At 40.3% G+C, this 18,950-nt stretch overlaps 1 protein-coding gene across 2 annotated transcripts in view; it reads left to right on the forward strand.

Moving 5' to 3' along the window:
* The window catches only part of eif2b3 (eukaryotic translation initiation factor 2B, subunit 3 gamma), a 30,508-nt gene that overhangs the window by 10,470 nt on the left and 1,088 nt on the right, over positions 1 to 18,950 (forward strand). For both annotated transcript variants that reach the window (XM_018676691.2, XM_018676692.2), the window contains exons 4-11: positions 867 to 1,026; positions 1,146 to 1,257; positions 7,643 to 7,732; positions 10,384 to 10,520; positions 10,829 to 11,019; positions 11,538 to 11,600; positions 11,880 to 12,028; positions 15,921 to 16,024. In XM_018676691.2, the coding sequence (XP_018532207.1) occupies positions 867 to 1,026; positions 1,146 to 1,257; positions 7,643 to 7,732; positions 10,384 to 10,520; positions 10,829 to 11,019; positions 11,538 to 11,600; positions 11,880 to 12,028; positions 15,921 to 16,024 (1,006 nt within the window). The remainder of the gene's footprint in view (positions 1 to 866; positions 1,027 to 1,145; positions 1,258 to 7,642; positions 7,733 to 10,383; positions 10,521 to 10,828; positions 11,020 to 11,537; positions 11,601 to 11,879; positions 12,029 to 15,920; positions 16,025 to 18,950) is intronic.

An 18,950-nucleotide genomic window follows, 5' to 3' on the forward strand; every position in this document is an offset into this window, starting at 1 on the left:
ATACTTCAACCGTCAAACAGTAAAATGGTCTTTAACACAATAAAGTCACACATGAATACTTAATTGATCTGTACCTATGTTAATGTGAACATTGACTGGTAAATATTTATCTTACCTCTAGCTTTTTTCTCTCTGATTGTAAAGTCATTACATCTTTTACAACAAAGTACATTATTAAACAACAGAATTGGACCTGCTCAGGAGAAACACACATTCTCAAACAAAAAAATTGAAACAAAGCAAGATTTATTGCTTACTGCCGTCAAAGTTGAAATCACTTTAACGCAGGACCTACAAGTGTGTGTGTGGGTTTGGCCTATATACAAGCAGTGCTAAACTTGGAAGAGTTCACTGTTGACCAAGAACAGTTATTCTTTCATTTTCTCTCTCTCTCTCAGTGAGCCAGTTTCTGTTGCAAGTATTGAAAATAACACAGTCCAAGCTCTCGTGTCCAGAGGTGTTTATGTGGAGCATTGTCGCCACATATATTTATGTATAGTCTGCATGCCGAGACGATTGTCATGAGTGAGCAAACCTCTCTCTATAAACATAAGGCGCCCTTCAAACTGTATTTCATGCATTTCTTTGTCTTTGTGGGCTTTAGTGCGTATGTGGGCCTGACAATGGAAATGTGTTTAAAATCACAACAGGTGGTGAGATTTTGTTCCAAAATAGATTACACTAGATGGAAAGTTCTCTTTAAAAGGCTGAAATTTCTATACTTAGTGAAGCATTCATATCCCTATCAAACCACAGCAGATCCAGTGTGTTATGATCATTTTGTCATATTGCACAGTAAAATAAATAGGCAGGTTTGGATATCCATCTTATTTTATCTTCTTTCTCTTGTCAACATCCCTCCTCAGACGGACATCCTGGTGGTGAGCTGTGACTTGATAACAGATGTGGCGCTTCACGAGGTGGTTGATCTGTTCAGAGCCCACAATGCAACTCTGGCCATGCTAATGAGCAAAGCGCATGAATTCACAGAGACAGTCCCGGGCCAGAAGGGAAAGAAAAAGACAGGTAATGTATAGTATTCCATGAAAAGACATGAAACTGTTTGCATTCAAAAGAAGTTATGGATATGATTTGATTCTGAGACATGATATGATAACACCATGTCTTTTGTACTTTTTCCCCAGCTGAGCAGAGAGACTTTGTTGGTGTGGATCAGTCAGGGAAAAGGCTGCTGTTTATGGCTAATGAGGCCGATCTGGAGGACGGGCTATCAATTAGAAAGTCCATCATGAGGAAGTAAGTCAGTCAACAAAGAGATAGTAATGCAATGAGCAGACAAATCTATCAATCCATCTATCAAATCTGTTTCTATCAAGAGTATGTTAATGCCTGTGTACAATGCATACATGTTGTTCAAAGTGAGTAAGAGAAAGGACATGCTTTATGGTGCCTTTTTTGACATTATTATTATTTTTATTTTTTGGGGGTACTTCAAACATTATCTAAACTGTCACTGTCTTCTAACAAGCTTTTAATTTTTTCACTTACATCATTAATTTCCTCAGTTGCTGAACCTGTGCAGCATTTTGTCTGTTGCAGGTTCTCATCCCACCACATGTATTTGTGTGTTCTGGGGTTTGACTGAGGATAAATATATTCTTTACATCTGTAGATTCTTAGCCTTAGCAGAGCAGATGCCTAGGTTTCTAATCATAGTCGGTGTGTTTGAAGGCTGTGTGTTCTGTGGCTGGTGTGTGGGATTTTTGTTACAGGAAGAGTACTCTAGGTAGGTTTTTGTTTCTGAGCCCTAAAATGCATGTATGTGTGAGAGCGGGTGTTTTGGGAGCTCGTAAATACTTCATGGAGCCAAAGCCACTGTAAATTCTGGCCAATAAGAGGGGGGCCAGAGCAGCTGCTTGCGTGCTTCCCTGCACAGGGAACTCTGGAGAGACACACACGCGCACACACACACGCATATATATATATATATGTATACATATATATAATATGTACATACACATATATATACTGTCATTTTTCACACACAGAAGTGCTTATATGAACACACACAGAAACACAGAACACAACCTCGAGGTGGACGGTGATGGATAGAAAACACTTGTGTGTTGTCACAGTGTTATGGAAAGACATTGAGCCCACAGCTAAACATTTATAGCTTACATTGAAAGACTTATATGCATTAAATCACCTCTCATCATTTATACACACACATGTCACACAACCACTTTTTTTTTTTTAATCTATCAACATACAGTATTTATTGCCTCAGGTAAAAACAGAATAAATCCCAGAATTCTGGATTTTTATAACCCAGCAGTGGGTATTTTTACAAGATTTGACTGTTTTGCACATCAGTACCATCTTGTCAAAGTTCACAACCCACACACATTCACACACAGGTTCCTTCCTTTGTGATCTGTGTTTTAAATGTGCACGCTGAGCCTCACTCACGATACTTGTACACAAGTTTTTTTTCTTCTTTCACACAAGAAAATATTTTTTGGTGACAATTTTAGAATTAAACATGAGCACTTTGATGGTTTTGTGTTGACAGAGCATTCACAACACTGGTCTCTTCTCAGGGCCCCTCAGTTCTCTATGTAAACATGAAAATATAATAATTTATTTTGTTATCTGTGTCCTGTGGAGAGTTTCTAATACATACATTCATACATACATAAATTCCTTTGGTACAGTTCTTTTAAAAGTTGAAGTACATTTCTTTTTTTCATTCTTTCATACCAACATCCACCCATTTTTTTTCATCCTCCATCCTTGTTCAGATGTAGTCCCATGTAATTTCTTCCCCTCTCCCTCTCCACGGTTTCCACATGGTTGAGGTGTGTTCACTCAAAACATTTTGCACATGTGCGATCGTCTGACCTGGAAATCGCTGAAATGGTGAGGAAGGACTCCAGCAGAGTTCCCTCTCGTACATTACAGCTCCACCTGTCAGAATGTCGTGGGCACGAGCCTGGAGAAGTGATTGGTTGTGTGTTAACAAGCTGATTCAAAATCAGAATAGTTTGGATCATGAGAAAGAACTGAACAAAAGCTACCCCACCCACCTCTGCACCAAGTGCCCTTATTGACATGGTAGACATGTCGGCTTACAATATTTTTTAAACTGAAAAGACAGCTAAGCAGGGCAGCTGAGGATGCTTAGATCACGGTTTTTGAGAAGCATATCTTAACTACAGTGACCTTTAAGTTATTGGACCAGGAGTTTGTTTGCATCTGTTAGCAATGATGGCACAAGACAGTGGAGTTAAAACCCAATCAACTCAAATACCACATGCTGTACCTTCCAAAAATTCAATAATTCCCATTGCAAAGTACAACAGAAGGACAAGATTCCACTAATACATTATCACATTTCAAAAAGTTTTACTGCATGATTCTGCAGTACTCTATGAACTGTACCTTGTACTAAATGTAACAAGGAAAGTCAATATAAGCTACTGAACCAGAAAGGGAGAAGCTGGTAATCAGTATCGTTTATTTATTTGCTCATGTAGCTGTTCTTTTGTGCATCTAGTTTGTTTGTTTGTTTGTTTTATGGATATGTTGGATTTATGGAGCCAGCACAATGTTTACTTGCTGGCTCTTTGTTGCAGTTTGAAAGCTAAAATCTAACTGCTGCCAGTGTAGTTTTCATTTCTCTTTTTCTTCAATCCATCCTCAACATTTGGAATAATTATTCAAGGAATTATGCGATAGGTCGGCAGAAAATTCAACATACAGTTTTGATGACAGATTAATCATCATAGTCATTTAGCACATTTAACACTTTCTGGTTACAGTTCTCAAAAGTGAGGATTTGCTGCTTTTCTCCGTTTTAAGTCATATTTATATTTTTATGTTTTTGATTGCGCATGCAGCTCTCGATTCTGATATCTTTGTGTCTCGGATCGAAACTGTGCTGGTTTTATCATTTGTTAAGAGTAGCCCGACTACACCAGCAGGGCCATGTGCACTTAAGCCGTATAGCGCAGGTTCAAATATGTGAGTCAGCTCAATTAAAGAAAGCATCTGTTAGACTAGCATGGTATTAAGGGAATCACACACATTTTATTTTGGAGGCAATAGTTGAATGCCCTAAATAAGTCGTAAGCCCTTCAGCCCTGTTGGCTCTGTAGTGGAAACCCGACTAATGAGGGTATTAACAGTCATTCTGCTGCGTCTGAGTCATCGTCCGCTGTGGGGTTTTGGTTGTAACTAAGTAAGACATTATGCTGTGTGTGTTTGAGAGCGAGAGAGATGTGACTCCTCTCTCCCACTGAGGACTTTAGTGGTACTTTAGTAGTCAGTCATTAATCCAAGGGTTGAGTCATCCTTGCCTGCAGAGGCACTAAATTCCTGCTCCCCTCGACACTGAGCTCTACAGCACTCGCAGCAACCAGAAATCACATGACGCTGCTGTTAGGAAAAGCAAGATGTTTACTCCTGTTTGGGAAATGCACAATGTTTGTTGGAGCTGGATTCTGCAAAAAAGTGTAAACTAATAAATTAGCATGTGGCTAGTGCTCAGTGTTTTGGATCAGAAGGGTTAGCAACCCGTAAAAAAAAACTTGGAAAAATGTTTTAGGTTCCAAATAGTCAGCATGAATACTTTCCTGGTTTAAAAAAACCAGCATGATCAGGTGTGGTTATTTGGTATGAGGAGGTGTATGGAGGATCTGGATTTGGGGTTTGAACAAGAACAAACTTTAAATTGTAACCTGGGTAATGCTATTGTGCATAGAAATATATTAGACACAGATTTGCTCCAATTCCATATATTTAGCCCAATAATAGAAATAGACGTGGTTTGTTCACCGTTTGGTTGTTGTTTTGCACATGAGAGCGAGGTAGTTACAAAGAAAGTAATAATTCAGTGAAATTAAAAATTGTGGATGAATTTACTTGTTGGTCTCTGGTTATGTGGCAGCACAAAAGCTGGTGAAGGCAGGGTCAGTGTTGGCATGTGTTTTCCTGATGATGAAATGTGTGTTTTCATTGCAATTTCAGTCATTTTTTCTGGTAAAAATGCCAAACATACATTTGTTCATGTTTCAGCTTTGTGAGAATTAAACTAAATGTGTTTGGGTTTTAGACTGAGATGATGACTAATAACCACACCTTTTGATTTATCTTCTGCCCTGTCCAGCCATTTTCTGCATATCATGCAGCACCTACACAAACACAGTGTACCTGAAGAGACCTTCAGTGTTCTTGCACATGTGACCAAATGATTCCCCATGTGTTTTTGTTATGAAAGAAAATCCTGAAGTCGTCACATCCTCTATGCCCTTTTTCACACCTTTTAGGTCCACCTGTTCTACCCTTGCTGTCTTTCCCGTACTCTCCATCACACATGTAGACGCACACACACACCTTGCCACAACCTAATTATCCCCCACCCTCTCTCTCACTCCTGCCCACTTGCAGGTGCCAGACAGTGATGTCACATGCTGGGTGTTCCCATAAATTCCACTTTAAGCCCATGATACACACACACACGGGCACACACCTGGGAAATGTTGTATGAATAAATACATTTGACAAACACCCACAGAGCGTGTCTGTGTATATGTGCACACATGTGTTTTTATGCTTTTGAATAAAATACCTTAGCACAGATGAACACACACGCAGTTTGATTTATGGCTTTCAGCATCTGGTTGTAAAATATGTGTGACCAAGCAATCCTCCTGAGTCACTCGAGTTATACTGCAGCCTGGTGAAGAGAGGGAAGGGGTTTAGAGGAGGGGAGAGGAGAGAGATGACTTTTTGATGAAGGAGAGGAGGGAAGTGAGTGAGGGAAAAGTAGAGGAAGACAAATAAACAGGTACACTGTGTACTCATTCATTCAATCTCTTGCCAATTACAATATCACACCCTGGATCACTGCAGATGTTTATTAACTATTGCTATTTTCTCTGCACATGTTAAGAGGTGGAATTTTCTGCATTTATTATGTAAAATCAAGCTTTATTTATGACTTTTATTGTGAAAGTGTTCCAATCTTGAATATTACAGAAGCAGAAAATAATTCAGATACACCCAATATCAGCAGAATAAATGACTTTTTTTTAATTTACAGTCAAGTTTATGCAACCAGTTTTTATGTTTTTTTTTATTCTGTATCACAACTGGCCCCAATAGTGGTAATAACTAGGACAGATTACCAGCCAGTTTGGTTAACCAGTGCTGGTGGCTTTATTCAAAAGAATTGAATTGAAAAGAATACCAACAATAAGAGGAACCAGTTTTCTTGACACATGTTACTTTTACTCATCAATCAGTTTGTACAAATGGCAGAAAAAGTGGAGAAACATAACAAATGCACATGCACTGTTGTAGATCTATGGCAGTTAGAGACTTGTAGAATCTTTGTGAAGGAGCAATGTCATAATAAGGTGTCTCAACTTCTTATGAAGACTTATTGGCATGAAAACTTTGGTGACATCTGCAACTCCCACTCTCAGTATTGGTCTTGGTGGCAGAGAGAAAAAATGCTGTAATATTTAGTTTGTGCCACAGCCTAGATTGTGTTTATGTAACACATTATTTCAGATTTTGTTTTTGAGGCAGCTGTTAGTTTCTATTCATTCTAATGTTGAGTGATAAATCAATTTGCTCAGAGCTGAGCATCGCTGTGAACAGTGGACCTCATGTCTGTTTTCGATTTTTGTCAGAGTTACGTTATTGTTATGTGGTAATGAGACACAGGCTTTTCAAATCAATTTCCTTTTACAACTTTAAAAATCTAAATCACTACAGCATGCTTTGAAAAATGGTTAGCGGTAATGGAAGGTATATGTGATTTGTAGTAAATGGGCTAAAACATGTAAAAGCACCAGTATGGTCCTTTTAGGAACAATGCACCCTGCAGTTTTTATTATGTAATGATTGAAAGGGCAGAGGAAGAGGAGGATAGGTAGCCAGAGAGGATGAAGGGGTGAGGGTGGATTTGTTTATTGAACCCAGGAGGACGAAATGGTTTTCTTTGGCTCTCGCTTCATAAATGTCCACATGTTCAAACTCGACTGTGTTGCCCATGTGTGAGTGAACGAGTGAATGCATGGGTGGGTGAGTGTGTGCCTGTGAGCATGTGGCCCTCCAGTCGACATAAACCTGTCTCACTGGCAGCTGTCTCGTGGCAGCAGCTCTGTGGGGGCGACATCTACGGTAGCTGACGGAGGACAATAGACAGATGTCACTGTTCTCTGACTTTTATGGAAGCCTATGTCTGTGTCTGGTTTTCATCAAATGTTCCTGTCCTATGCGCAAAGGGGAGGTAAATTAAAAGGGGTTTCAGTAAATGAGAAGCAAACATAAAACATAAAAACAGCAGGTGATGAAAAGAATCAAAGCAAATTGTCCTCCAAGTAGCAGCCAGGCTTGAGCTGTTTGTCATGAAAATGGTGCGTGCATGCAGCGTGGCAGGACTCCACAAATGCATATTCGGTTAAAATATTCTGGTGTATCCATTCAGCTCATCAGACATGTCCTTTTTGTGTGTAAAATATATTGTAGAATATATTCATACAAATCTTGTTTTAATACTGTGTTAGTTTTTGCAAAGTAACAAAGCTGGTTGAATCTATTACAGGATGATTTTGATATAACTTCACTGTTTGTCCCTCTGTCTGTCTCTTTCTGTCTTTATCTACAGACATCCCAGGATGCACATCAAAACGGGCCTAGTGGACGCTCACCTCTACTGTCTGAAAAAAGCAGTGGTGGACTTTCTAACAGAAAACAAGTAAGTTCTTCACTTACTTCTGACCATTAGCTAATTAATTAACATGTAACTAGAGAATTAGCTAACCCAATAAAGTCGCTTCGACATGAACTCACATTCGCTGCTTAATCTGTAGTAAGTGTTAAACATGGTTACATGGTGTGTAAGTCTTTGAAAGGTCCTGTTAGCAGGGTATTCTATCGAGGTGTTAATTTGTTTTACTACGTGCCACTGAGGCAGGCTGTTAGGCCTTTAGCCTCTGAAGTGAAGTAGTGTCACGGGGAGCCTGGACTCAAAACTCCTGGGTAGAATTGGAAAAAAAATGAAAGGTTCTATGTGATATCAACATGTACTTCATCTTTTTGCACTAAGAACTTGTACAAGTGATGACATGATGGTGTTAGGGATCTGTGTAATGACACAGTCACCTCATTATTTGGTTTGATTCACAGTACAGGGCTCACAGTTTCAGTGTCAGTTTCACTATTTTTAGTTTCTTGGTCTCTCTTATAGGTGTTAGTGGAAAATAGACTCACTCACCTTGTTTTACAAGCGGAGCCTTTCCTCCATAAAACTAAACTGGAGAAGAAAAAATGTCTGGATTAAAATGTACCCTTAAATATAAAGGACAAAGTTCTGAACCTGGTTAGGCTAACATTGTTCAAACAGCTAAATCATTTCAGAAGTAAATTTTGTCAATGCTGTTGCTCAGTTGCATTACACAACACATGCTAATATTTTGGAGGATCATAATTCAGAAAAAAAGAAGAGGGAGAAAATATGAGTTATTGGAAGTTACTGAGCTTTACAGCAGATATCAGTCAGGGATCTCGTACTTTGCATGTTCGGCCAAAAACGGATTGAAAAATTACTCTAGCACTTCACTTTGTATTTCAGTGCCAGAGCTTGTTCATTATCTTGTAGTAAGATTTCAGCACCAATGCAACCACTTTGCACTTGGCACAGACATGTTAAGGAGTCTGAAAATAGTTAAAATGTCACCTTTCCCAACCATAATAACTGGCTTTATATCGGTAAACTGTGCACATTTAAATAGGAGATGTAGGTAGCACATTAAAAGACTTGCTGATGTGAATATCAGGCATGTTTGATAACAGCAGGACTGGATCCACATGCACTCCAGATTGCCAGCTCAGGAACAGCATGATGATGCCAAACATGGGTGGTGATGAGTCCTTGCTAACATGCGTAATCTGAAAATTTTTGGAAAGGGTCCAGTTGAAAAGTGTGTTCCAGGCTAAAAGTTAGATTGTGGAAATCTGTTATCGCCTGTGGTTAAATTACAACCATTTTAAATGGAGTGTGTCCTCACCATACTAGTTTTTATTTCACACATAAATAAGTCTAAAGCCAAGCCAGCAGACACAGATCCCACAACTGCACTCCATCTCTCCACAGCATTCTCTCCACTTTTTTGGTTAAGGCGAGGGGTACGCTTGAATCGCCATAGAGATGCTGATATAAATCTTACGTCATTACATCACTAACGCACCCTGTGCCGCTGCCATATATCATCTCTCTTGTTAATGACTCATTTCTTTCTTCAGCTCTTTTCTTGGACTTTCTTTCACAGCTCCTCTCTGTCTCTCTTCCTTTCTCCTCCACACTCTTTCTCTGTCTCTTGCTCAAGGAGAGAAATGGACAGAGTAACTGTTGTTTTTCTCCTGTCATTCAGATGGAAATTCTAATCTCCCTTTAAAAGAAAGAAAGAGAGGGCGAGTGAAGGGGTGGTGGTGGTGGTGGTGGTGGTGGAGAGGGACACTGAGCACAACACAGGGAAAAGAAGAGGAGAAAGAAATTAAGATGGTGATATTACCCCCAGGTTTATATAGACCTGAAAGCATGGTTCTGATTTTATTTTAATTGCTAATTGTTGTAAGTGCCTGTTGTCAATATGTAGTTTTTGAGAAGTAGACTTCTGACAATGACAACAACTTTATTCTTTGCTATTTACCACCATTTGTTAAATATCTACTTGATGATGATGATACTTTGAATTCTTTAACTTCCTCTTTGCTGTAACCTCATGTTCAATAATACAAATATATGGTTAATTGCACTTGTGCCTGGATAAATGGTCAATTCTAATGATTCATTAACCATATCAGTTTGTAAATGACTACATTACCAACACAGAAGCACACTGTGGATGCAACATGAAGTCGTGTGTGATCTTGAGCTGCAGGAGCTAAATGAAATGAATAAACCTATTTATTCACTTTGCATTTTTTGGCACAACCTTGTCCTTTTCCTCTCTGAAAAAATAAAAACATATCTCAAATGGTAGCCAACCACTTGCCAAGGACATTACCAGTTTGAGGAGGAACTGAATACAGCAAAGGTTTTGATTCAAGTCAATACAAGGTCACAGTAAACGCATAAATCATCAGAGCGGTCCTTTTCGTGTTTCAGATGGCACCCAGAGAGTGCTGAAAGTAACTCACTTGTAGAGTTTTTCAGTTATTTATTGCCTCATTTCTCACTTGTTCAATTTATTCATACTTAACCCTTTCTCCACTTAGTGACAATTATGAAGCATGTTAAACCAGCATCATTGTGCCCCCCTCCCTCTCTGTGATGCTGATGACTTTGTAGGATGCTTCACATTTGCAGCACGTTATGGTCTCGTCACATCTTTTCTTTTATCATAGGTCCATCTCATCAATCCGTGGTGAGTTGGTACCGTATTTGGTGCGGAAGCAGTTCTCCAAAACAACCAACAGTCAGAAGAACAAGGATGATGCAGAGGATCAGAACCAGAAAAAGAATGACGGTTCTACAAACCACGGTAGGAGTTTGCACTGACACATCACCACTTCATACATCAGCATTAGAGAGAAAGCAACATTCAACAGCCGCAGCAGTGTAATTTAAAATAGCTGTGGATCTTATTCATAACCCATCAGTGTGGAAGGCATCTAGGTTTGGCTTTTGCTGTAAAAAATGTTGGCGTGAGCCTTTTAACAAGTTGACAAAAAAGGATAGCTGTACATCCCAGGACACACGAAATCCCCCCAAAACAGTGCGTATGTATCATCATTATTTCTCCTAACTCTGTTGTATCTGCTTCTCTCTTTGTTTCCTTCTGTTGTCCAGAGCTCCTCATCTCATCACGGGACGAGACTCTCCTCCAGCTGGCCCAGGATCGCTCCTGTTGGAACGACCATCACGGCGACATGAGCGAGGCTTACCATGGAGGGAAGCTGCGCTGCTATGTTCACATTATGGACCAGGGCCTGTGCTACCGCGTCAACACTCTAGCTGCTTACATAGAGGCAAACCGACTGGTGGGTCAAACATTAGCCTGCTCCAATGAGAATTTTTGTTAAATACACATTTGAAAATGTGCATGTTGTGTACATACTATGTACATGGACGTACCTGCAGGGCATCTAAGTGCCTAAATTCTTTATATTTACATTGTCCTCCACAGATTTGTTTTTTGTGATTTCAAAATCTTGTATATATGCTGTATTTGTATATCTCTGGTATACTCTGACATCACTCACTTAGTCGCCTTTTTCATAATGCACAAAAATCTTTTTCTTGTTTTTCTGCTGCTGACTGTACCACTCTGAACGCACAAGTTCATTCTTGACCTTGGAGGCAGTATTTAAACAGAACAGCTGAATTCACGGTCCACTTGTAGCTTGTTGCAGAGCTTTCAACTGCATATTCTCTTCAGATGAAGAAGTACTACTCCTGTTTTTCAACTTTTATTTGAATGTTGTAAACTTGACCCGATTGCACCAGAGGGACTGTTGAAATTATTCATCTCATGTTCATTTGTTTTTCTTCCCACTAGGCCCCAAAGCTGTTTGAGGAGCCAGCAGTCCATCCATCTGCTGTCATTTCTGAGAGATGTCAGGTAAGAATACAGTATTAGAGGTGTCAGTGGTCAGCACACCAGCCATAATTTGATTGTTCAGGCTTAAGTTATCATGCATTTTCTCCTTAATTAGCAGTTTTGCTTTTTTTTTTTTTTTTTGATTTCACATCTAATTTACACGCAATAATGATTGTTGAGGCCTGTGTGTGTATCTGTGTCTGAGTAATGTTTCTGTGTGTGTGTGTGTGTGTGTGTGTGTGTGTGTGTGTGTGTGTGTGTGTGTGTGTGTGTGTGTGTTTGTGTTCGCTCTGCCTTCAGATGGGGTCAGACAGTATCATCGGAGCTCAGTGCCAGGTAGCAGATAAGACCTCCATAAAGAGGTCCACTATCGGACATTCTACCATCATAAAGGAGAAGGTCAAAGTCACCAACTCTATCATCATGCACGGGGTTATCATTGAGGAGGGGTGAGAACACACGCATCTCTACAAACACACACATGACCACACTCGTTGATGACACATACTTTGAAGTGCTTTTAGGAACACATTAATTTAGCCTGATAAAGAATTTCACCTTCGAGGCATATTTATGAATTAAAGTTTGAATCCTCTCGTCAGCTTTTCGGAGGAGCTCAGTTAGTACATGCACACAGTGTGTGACAAAGCAGTGATTAGTAAGCAGAGATTTCAAAATAAAATGACTCATTTTTTTGTGGTTAGGAAATACTTGTAATGAACATCTTTAATCTCCTTCCACTCCTTCCAGATTTTGATATTTTTACACACTACCTCAAAAACCACTAAATGTTTTTTTTTTTCCCCTGCTCCTCTTAACACTGGTTTTTACAAAAAAAGCAGTGGTATGCCTAGATCTTCATTCACTCCCTATCTTTTCATTTAATTTTCTAGGTGCTGCAATGTGCAAATAGAGTGTGTGTGTGTGTGTGTGTGTGTGTGTGTGTGTGTGTGTGTGTGTGTCTGTCTGTTGATGGGAGGTGTAACAGGTTTTGTTTTCTGAGCTCTAGGGGGTCAAACAGGGATCGCTGAGTTAACAATGCATCTATTGGTGTGCAACCAGCCAGAGACCAGTTCCAAACAAACACAGAGCTGGTGAAGTGAAACACACAACATCCATATATTTCATTTAACCGCTAATTTACTCGCCCATACCCGGGAGCCCACTGGTTATGGAATTTGGGGAATACCATGTGGGTTTGAAAGGTGTTTTCCAGACAGCAAAGGTCTGGACTATTTGACACATTCTCTAAGAAAGTTAAGCAGCTCTGAAATTATTTATTGATCTGCTCCCATCAGTACCAGCTAATTATATGTGACAGTTTCCATTTTGATAATCTATGAAGTCATTCATTAAGTTAATAATGTATATACATAATGTGTCGCCCCACCCCATCCCACTCTGTCTGACAGATTCACATATACTCTTTATCAGCTTATTCTAACACCTCATTGAAGCCATATAATATTTACAGCGAAATATTCAAACCTAAGACTTTGTGTTTTTTATCAAATGGAAATATTCTAGACGTCATGTTTACCCAAAATTTAGTCAGAGCTTTTTTGGTGTCTTTGAAACTTTGATCTCTGCTGAAGAAATAAATTTATGTGTGTTTAAAGAGAGTTTGGCCTGACAGCATGAGTTTTTAATGACAGGCTCACCACCAGGGTCAGTGAGGTTTAAGGGCATACCAAACATTATGTGGTTACATCTTAAGAAATGTAATGATTTGCCTGCCTTTTTCAATCTAATATTGTCTCTTGACACCATTTGCAACAGAAGCCAGAAACTACCAAAGGATGTGCTTAAAGAGTTGCGAGTGTCCTGCTTTTCTTCTTAGACCTCAGCAGTTGCGGATTCACATCACTGCAACTTTTTTTTTTTTTTTTTTTTACCTGAAATATCACCCCAAATGAACCAGGTAGGAATAACAATTCCAGCTTTGTTGAGGAAACTCTACAATATTTGCCATGTCAGTGCAGGACATGGCAAATATTGTAGTTGCCACATGATGATCTCACTTGTGGAGGGCCAGAAAAGCCAGTCTGAATGGTGATGCATCATGATTAGAAGCATTACTGCACCATCAGGATTGGCCTCAGCTGTAGCCAGTAGTTTAAGTGGTCAAAATTGACTGCTTTGTTGCAACAACAGAGGACTTGTACAGAGAGCGCCAGTAGCTACTGTAGAATTAGCATGTAGATTGATCTGCTCAGTGTCTTAGCCAGAAACTCTGGTGGAAAGAGACTTTAATGCACTCATTCACAGGCTCCTTTTCTTTTATCTCAATTTCGTACTCCTCCCTCTCTTTTCTTTCCATCAAGGCCTCAACGCCATCTCTCTCCTCTCTCACCCTCTCTCTCTCTCTGTCTCTCTCCATCTCTTCTTAAGCCTTTCAGGGACCCCAGCCAGCCAGCATGGGGACCCTCATCATGCCCATGTAGGTGCACGCACAAAGGCATGAAAGAACGAAAGAGACGGGGAGAAGGGAAGAAAGAAGCGAGGGGAAAGCAAGCTAGCACGCAATAAAGAAATTGCAATTCTTTCTTTTCTTTCTTTGAGGACATAAGAAGGAAGGAGAAAGAAGGAAAGAAAGAGCCTGTATGAGGGGATTAGCAGACCCCGGCCATGTCGCAGAAACCCCTCACATTTCTAGTTTCTTTGTTTGGAGCTGACCAGAGCTTGTTGACAAAGCGCTGCGTGTTTGGGAAGGGGGATACTAGGGGTCAACATTACAGGGGGGTTGGCACAGAAGGTGGGGGTTGACGTGTGTGTATATGTGTGTGTGTGAGTGAGAGAGGGAGAGAGTGAGAGAGGGAGGATGGGGGGGTCATAGCAAGGAGGAGCCCTGGTGTTAGTAATTAGTGGTGTTTCAGCTCTGAAGCTTCTTTGGTGGTCTCTCTCTCTGCCTCTCTCTCTAATGTTACAAAACTCGGAATCTTGTAATCTCCCATCACCATCTACCACCACCTCCTGGGTAGTCACTGACACACACACACACACACACACACACACACACAGAGTTTTCTCCTTCTCCCTCCAGGCCTAACCACCTGAATAGAATGGGCCAATACAAACCTGTCTGTGTGTGAGGTGCAGAGGGCCAAGTGTGTGTGCGTCACTGCCTGGGCAAGATCAACATATGTTCTCCACCGGGCTCCCCAAGCTACTGAAACACACACACACACACACACCAACACACACACGCCCTCCATGATTAGTCGACGCAGGATACACAAGACTGTCTGTGTCTCGTCTCCAAGAATTTTATGGTGATGGTTTGGCTGAATGTGAGCATGCATGGTGGGGTTGGCACTGCCAGCTCAGGTGGGACCACAGCACAGGGCCAACAATGTCTTAACACACACAGGCACACAGCACGGCCCGCTGTTGTTCTTTAATATATATGCTAATGGAATGTCATTAAGTTCAGCTGATTGGCTATGTTTGAGTCTTCGGAGCAGGTGGGAGGATGCTTGATGGGGAAACAGGCTGAATGTCTCTACTGTCGGTCTGACCTCCTGCACGGCACTCACGCCACAACTGTGTGAGCGGAGAGAGTTTAGCAGCCAGCAGTGGAAGGCTGTGGTTGTACTGGGCAGCTCCCAGTATGAATGTTCTTAGCTAGGTGTGTATGCGCCTGTGTGTGTGTGTGTCTACATAAGCTCCAAAGGAACAGAATGTGAACCATGTTTCAAATCTCCAGCACAGCCTGAAGAGCAAACAGAAAATGTCTCAACACTACAAAACATTTCCCAGCAAAATATTCATCTTTAATTACTCAAAAGTTCATAAACCATAAACCAGAAATCAGCCACTGGCTAACCCCAGGTTTAGGGATCCCTTGAGGGAATATTGCAGCTAACAAATATATTCCTAATCTTTTAATCTGCTGATTTTTTTTAATTACCATAAAATTGAATCAAAACATTTATTGCAGGTATTACTCAGCCTTAGTTTCAGTTAGTTGTGCATAATAAAGTGATGTCGCCTCTAGAGCAGTGGTTTCTGACGTTTTTGGCTTATTACCCCTTAAATGAAGCAATTTGATCTTGTGAATTCTCATCATTGGATATGGCTTTGTGGGCATGGATTCTGAGCAGTTCAACCAATGACTTTGATCGAATGATTTTCCTACAGCTACTGCTGTTTCACTGGAATAATTTTTAGATTCCTGAAAAAGTGAAAGAAAATATTAAATGAAAAAAAGTCAAAAAGAATTACTAGAATCATTCAATCATTATTTTCCCTTATATCTTTTTGTGACCCCTCATGTTAATCTTGGGACTAGACAACTTTAGACGAATATGATTAATGTTACATGTGTGTATTATTTTGCAGGTGTAATATCCAGGGCAGTGTGATCTGCAGTAATGCCGTTATCAGCCGAGGAGCAGACCTCAAGTACTGTCTGGTGGGGAACGGACAACGGATCGAACCAGAGAGTGAGGCTAACACACATCCATATATACATAAACACACACACATTTTATATATATATGTGTATATATATATATATATATAATTTTTATTATTATTATTGTAAGCAACATAAACAGAAAAAATAACATAAACACTTCACATTGTAACACTAGCCAGTATAACAACTTGGCAAATAATTGGTAATATTCAGGTTTGTTGCAGTTCTTTTGTCCACCCTCAGGACCTCTCTCCGGCCGACTCAGATAAGGTGTTAATGTATGTGTGTGGTATCCGTAAGTGCCAAGTGTTGGAGCCAACTAGGAAAGTTTCTTAATTCTGAAGTCTGTGTGATAGAGAGATTTGTCAGAGATTTTTTTTTTTTATTTCCTTAATCCTCTTGTCCCTAAAGCTAGTTGTGTGTGTGTGTATGTGTGTGTGTGTGTGTGTCTGTGCCTGTGTGTCACATTGATGGAGAGGTTAGAGAGCAGGGCCAGAACAGGACCACCCGGAATTCAACAGCAGCAGCTTCCAGCCACGTCCAGCACACACACATTCACACACACACTCACACATATAGAGAAAGACAGAGCGAGCTCGGCTACCAGACTGAGCAGCCTAATTGAGTGAACAACAGGGTGCTCTAAGTAACAACAGGGTGAATTTGAGCTAAACTCAGCCTAAAAATATTTGACAGTTGAGACTTCCTGAAGCAACCAGTGAGCGATCACTGTGACAAAACTGATCTGGCATCAGCTTTTTTTGGCAGAATCTTTCCTATTAGACAGCAACAAGTTGCTAACATTATCTTACTGAACACTGGAAACTTGGACCACTTGTTGCATAATTGTTTTGCGTGCACTGTGTAGCCAAAGTTCAGTCACACGATAGTAAAATTTTTGCATCTGTTTCTCTGATGGAGTGTAAGTCTCTCCCATCTCTTAATGTGTCTCTTGTTGTTTGTCCTCCATAAACATCCCACACACAGACACAGTGTTGTTGTATGTTTCCTCTGTTTATTATTTTATTTGTTTGTTTGTTTGTTTTTATAGCCCAGAGTCACACATTTTTAAAGGCTTTACAATATGTTCAGACTACAGCGCTTTCTTATTTTTATTCTCGGTTTGGACACAGAAAAACCTTATCAGAAGATCAAAACTGTGCAGAAACCTCAGGAAGAGCAATAGAGGAATGACACTTCCTCTATGACAAGAGATGGGATTTAACCTTAGAGGTTCTTGAATCATTATTATAAATAACTGGCGCATTAACTTTCTGGCATGCACAGACACACGTGGTGGATATCAAAATCCATTTCACCCTGAACAGAGTATGAAAAAAAAAAAAACAAACCTGCAAACATAAGATAAGATTTTTTTCTCTCTAAGTTTCAAGCAGTTGGCAGTTGTTTTAAAAATACATTGTTCAAGCAATCTGCTGTAACCCACTATATGCCACACTTTCAGTTTTTCTTGATGAAGTCAGTTCAGATTATTCCTACTTCTATAATAGACTGACGCTCTCTTTTACTTGAATGTTACTCTGTAAGAAAAAGCACAGTATTGTCTATCGCCACCAATCTCACTGGCTGACCACAGGCTGCTAAAGACATTACACACCCACTCTACTGCTGAAGCTGTTAGCAGCTACGGACCACCCTGACAGTTAGCCTCACTCTCACACGCACATGCAGGTCTGTCAGGTGTTGATATTTAAAGGATACATACCTATGCTCTGGCTGCTCTCACAAATGCGCACACACGCATGCATTTATACAGCAGGCACACACAGACGAATACACACCATTTCTCCATGGACCTCCCTTAAAGATGATACTATTCTCTGCATCCTGGTTACATTTAAGCGTTTACCTGATATTTCTAACTGTATTTGGTTAGATATACATATCTAAATACACATGGTCTTAATTCTTATAATGACTCTGTTACTTACTGACAAATCAAAGGGCCCAGTTTGAGTAACTTTTTATTTCCCTTTCTATCCACTTACTCCCTCTCCTTCCTTCTCCTGCTGTCCCATGCTCCATTTGTCCTCCCCTCCATACACACACACACACACATGCGCGCAGCAGAGGATAAACCCATCCTGGGCAACAGATTCCTTCACACTAAAACCTGTCTGTGTGGATGGAACATTACTCTCTGCCACCGTTTGCTTTGGATCAGCACCGATGCTCGGGGATGGAGGGATGGAGGGGATGAAGGGAGGAGTCGCGGCTGCTCTCCTCACACTGAACTCGGGTTGGAGTTGAGGAAGATAGTGAGAGAATGCTGGCAGGCTTAGCTTCAAGCATCATCTATTTCTTTTAGTGAGGTTCAGGTAGCGGTCAGCGTGACCTAAGTCTTACCACATTAAAGATTCAGGCAGCGATCTCCGATAAATGAAAGGACCATACAGGGGAAATGCTTGTTGTAGCCCATTAACTACAAATTGCATATACATTTATTTCCTAGCTCCCAGGCAACCTTTGTTTTCCATTCATTTCTTTGTGGTATCAAAATTAATACGCAGAAAAGCCTTAATGGGTATTCCATTACAGTAAACATTTCATTGCCTTTACATTCTTGGCAAGATTGATGCAGTCTTCATGGGGATATAAAGTTACAAACAAGGGACTATTTCATAAATTCACCCTGTTGATGTACTTGACAAAACTCAGATTTCCAGGCTTTGACAGTCACCTGTAAAACAACAGTTTTTAAAATGCCAGAAACAGCAACATTTTGCAAGATAATTTTCACTACGTCTTTGCTTGTTTATTATTTATCTTGCAGGTTTTATTTTCTGATCGCTCAGCCCCCGAGCGCAGTGCTGTTTGTCTGCCAGCTTTCAAAAATGTGCATGCCACGATGCACTTGGTCAGCAATAAAGTATACAGAGTGAAGAAATAGAGCTATGTTTACATTCCTTCTCTCAACAAAAAACATTATA

This window comes from Lates calcarifer, linkage group LG4, assembly GCF_001640805.2.
Source record: "Lates calcarifer isolate ASB-BC8 linkage group LG4, TLL_Latcal_v3, whole genome shotgun sequence".
Taxonomy (NCBI): Eukaryota; Metazoa; Chordata; class Actinopteri; family Centropomidae; genus Lates; species Lates calcarifer.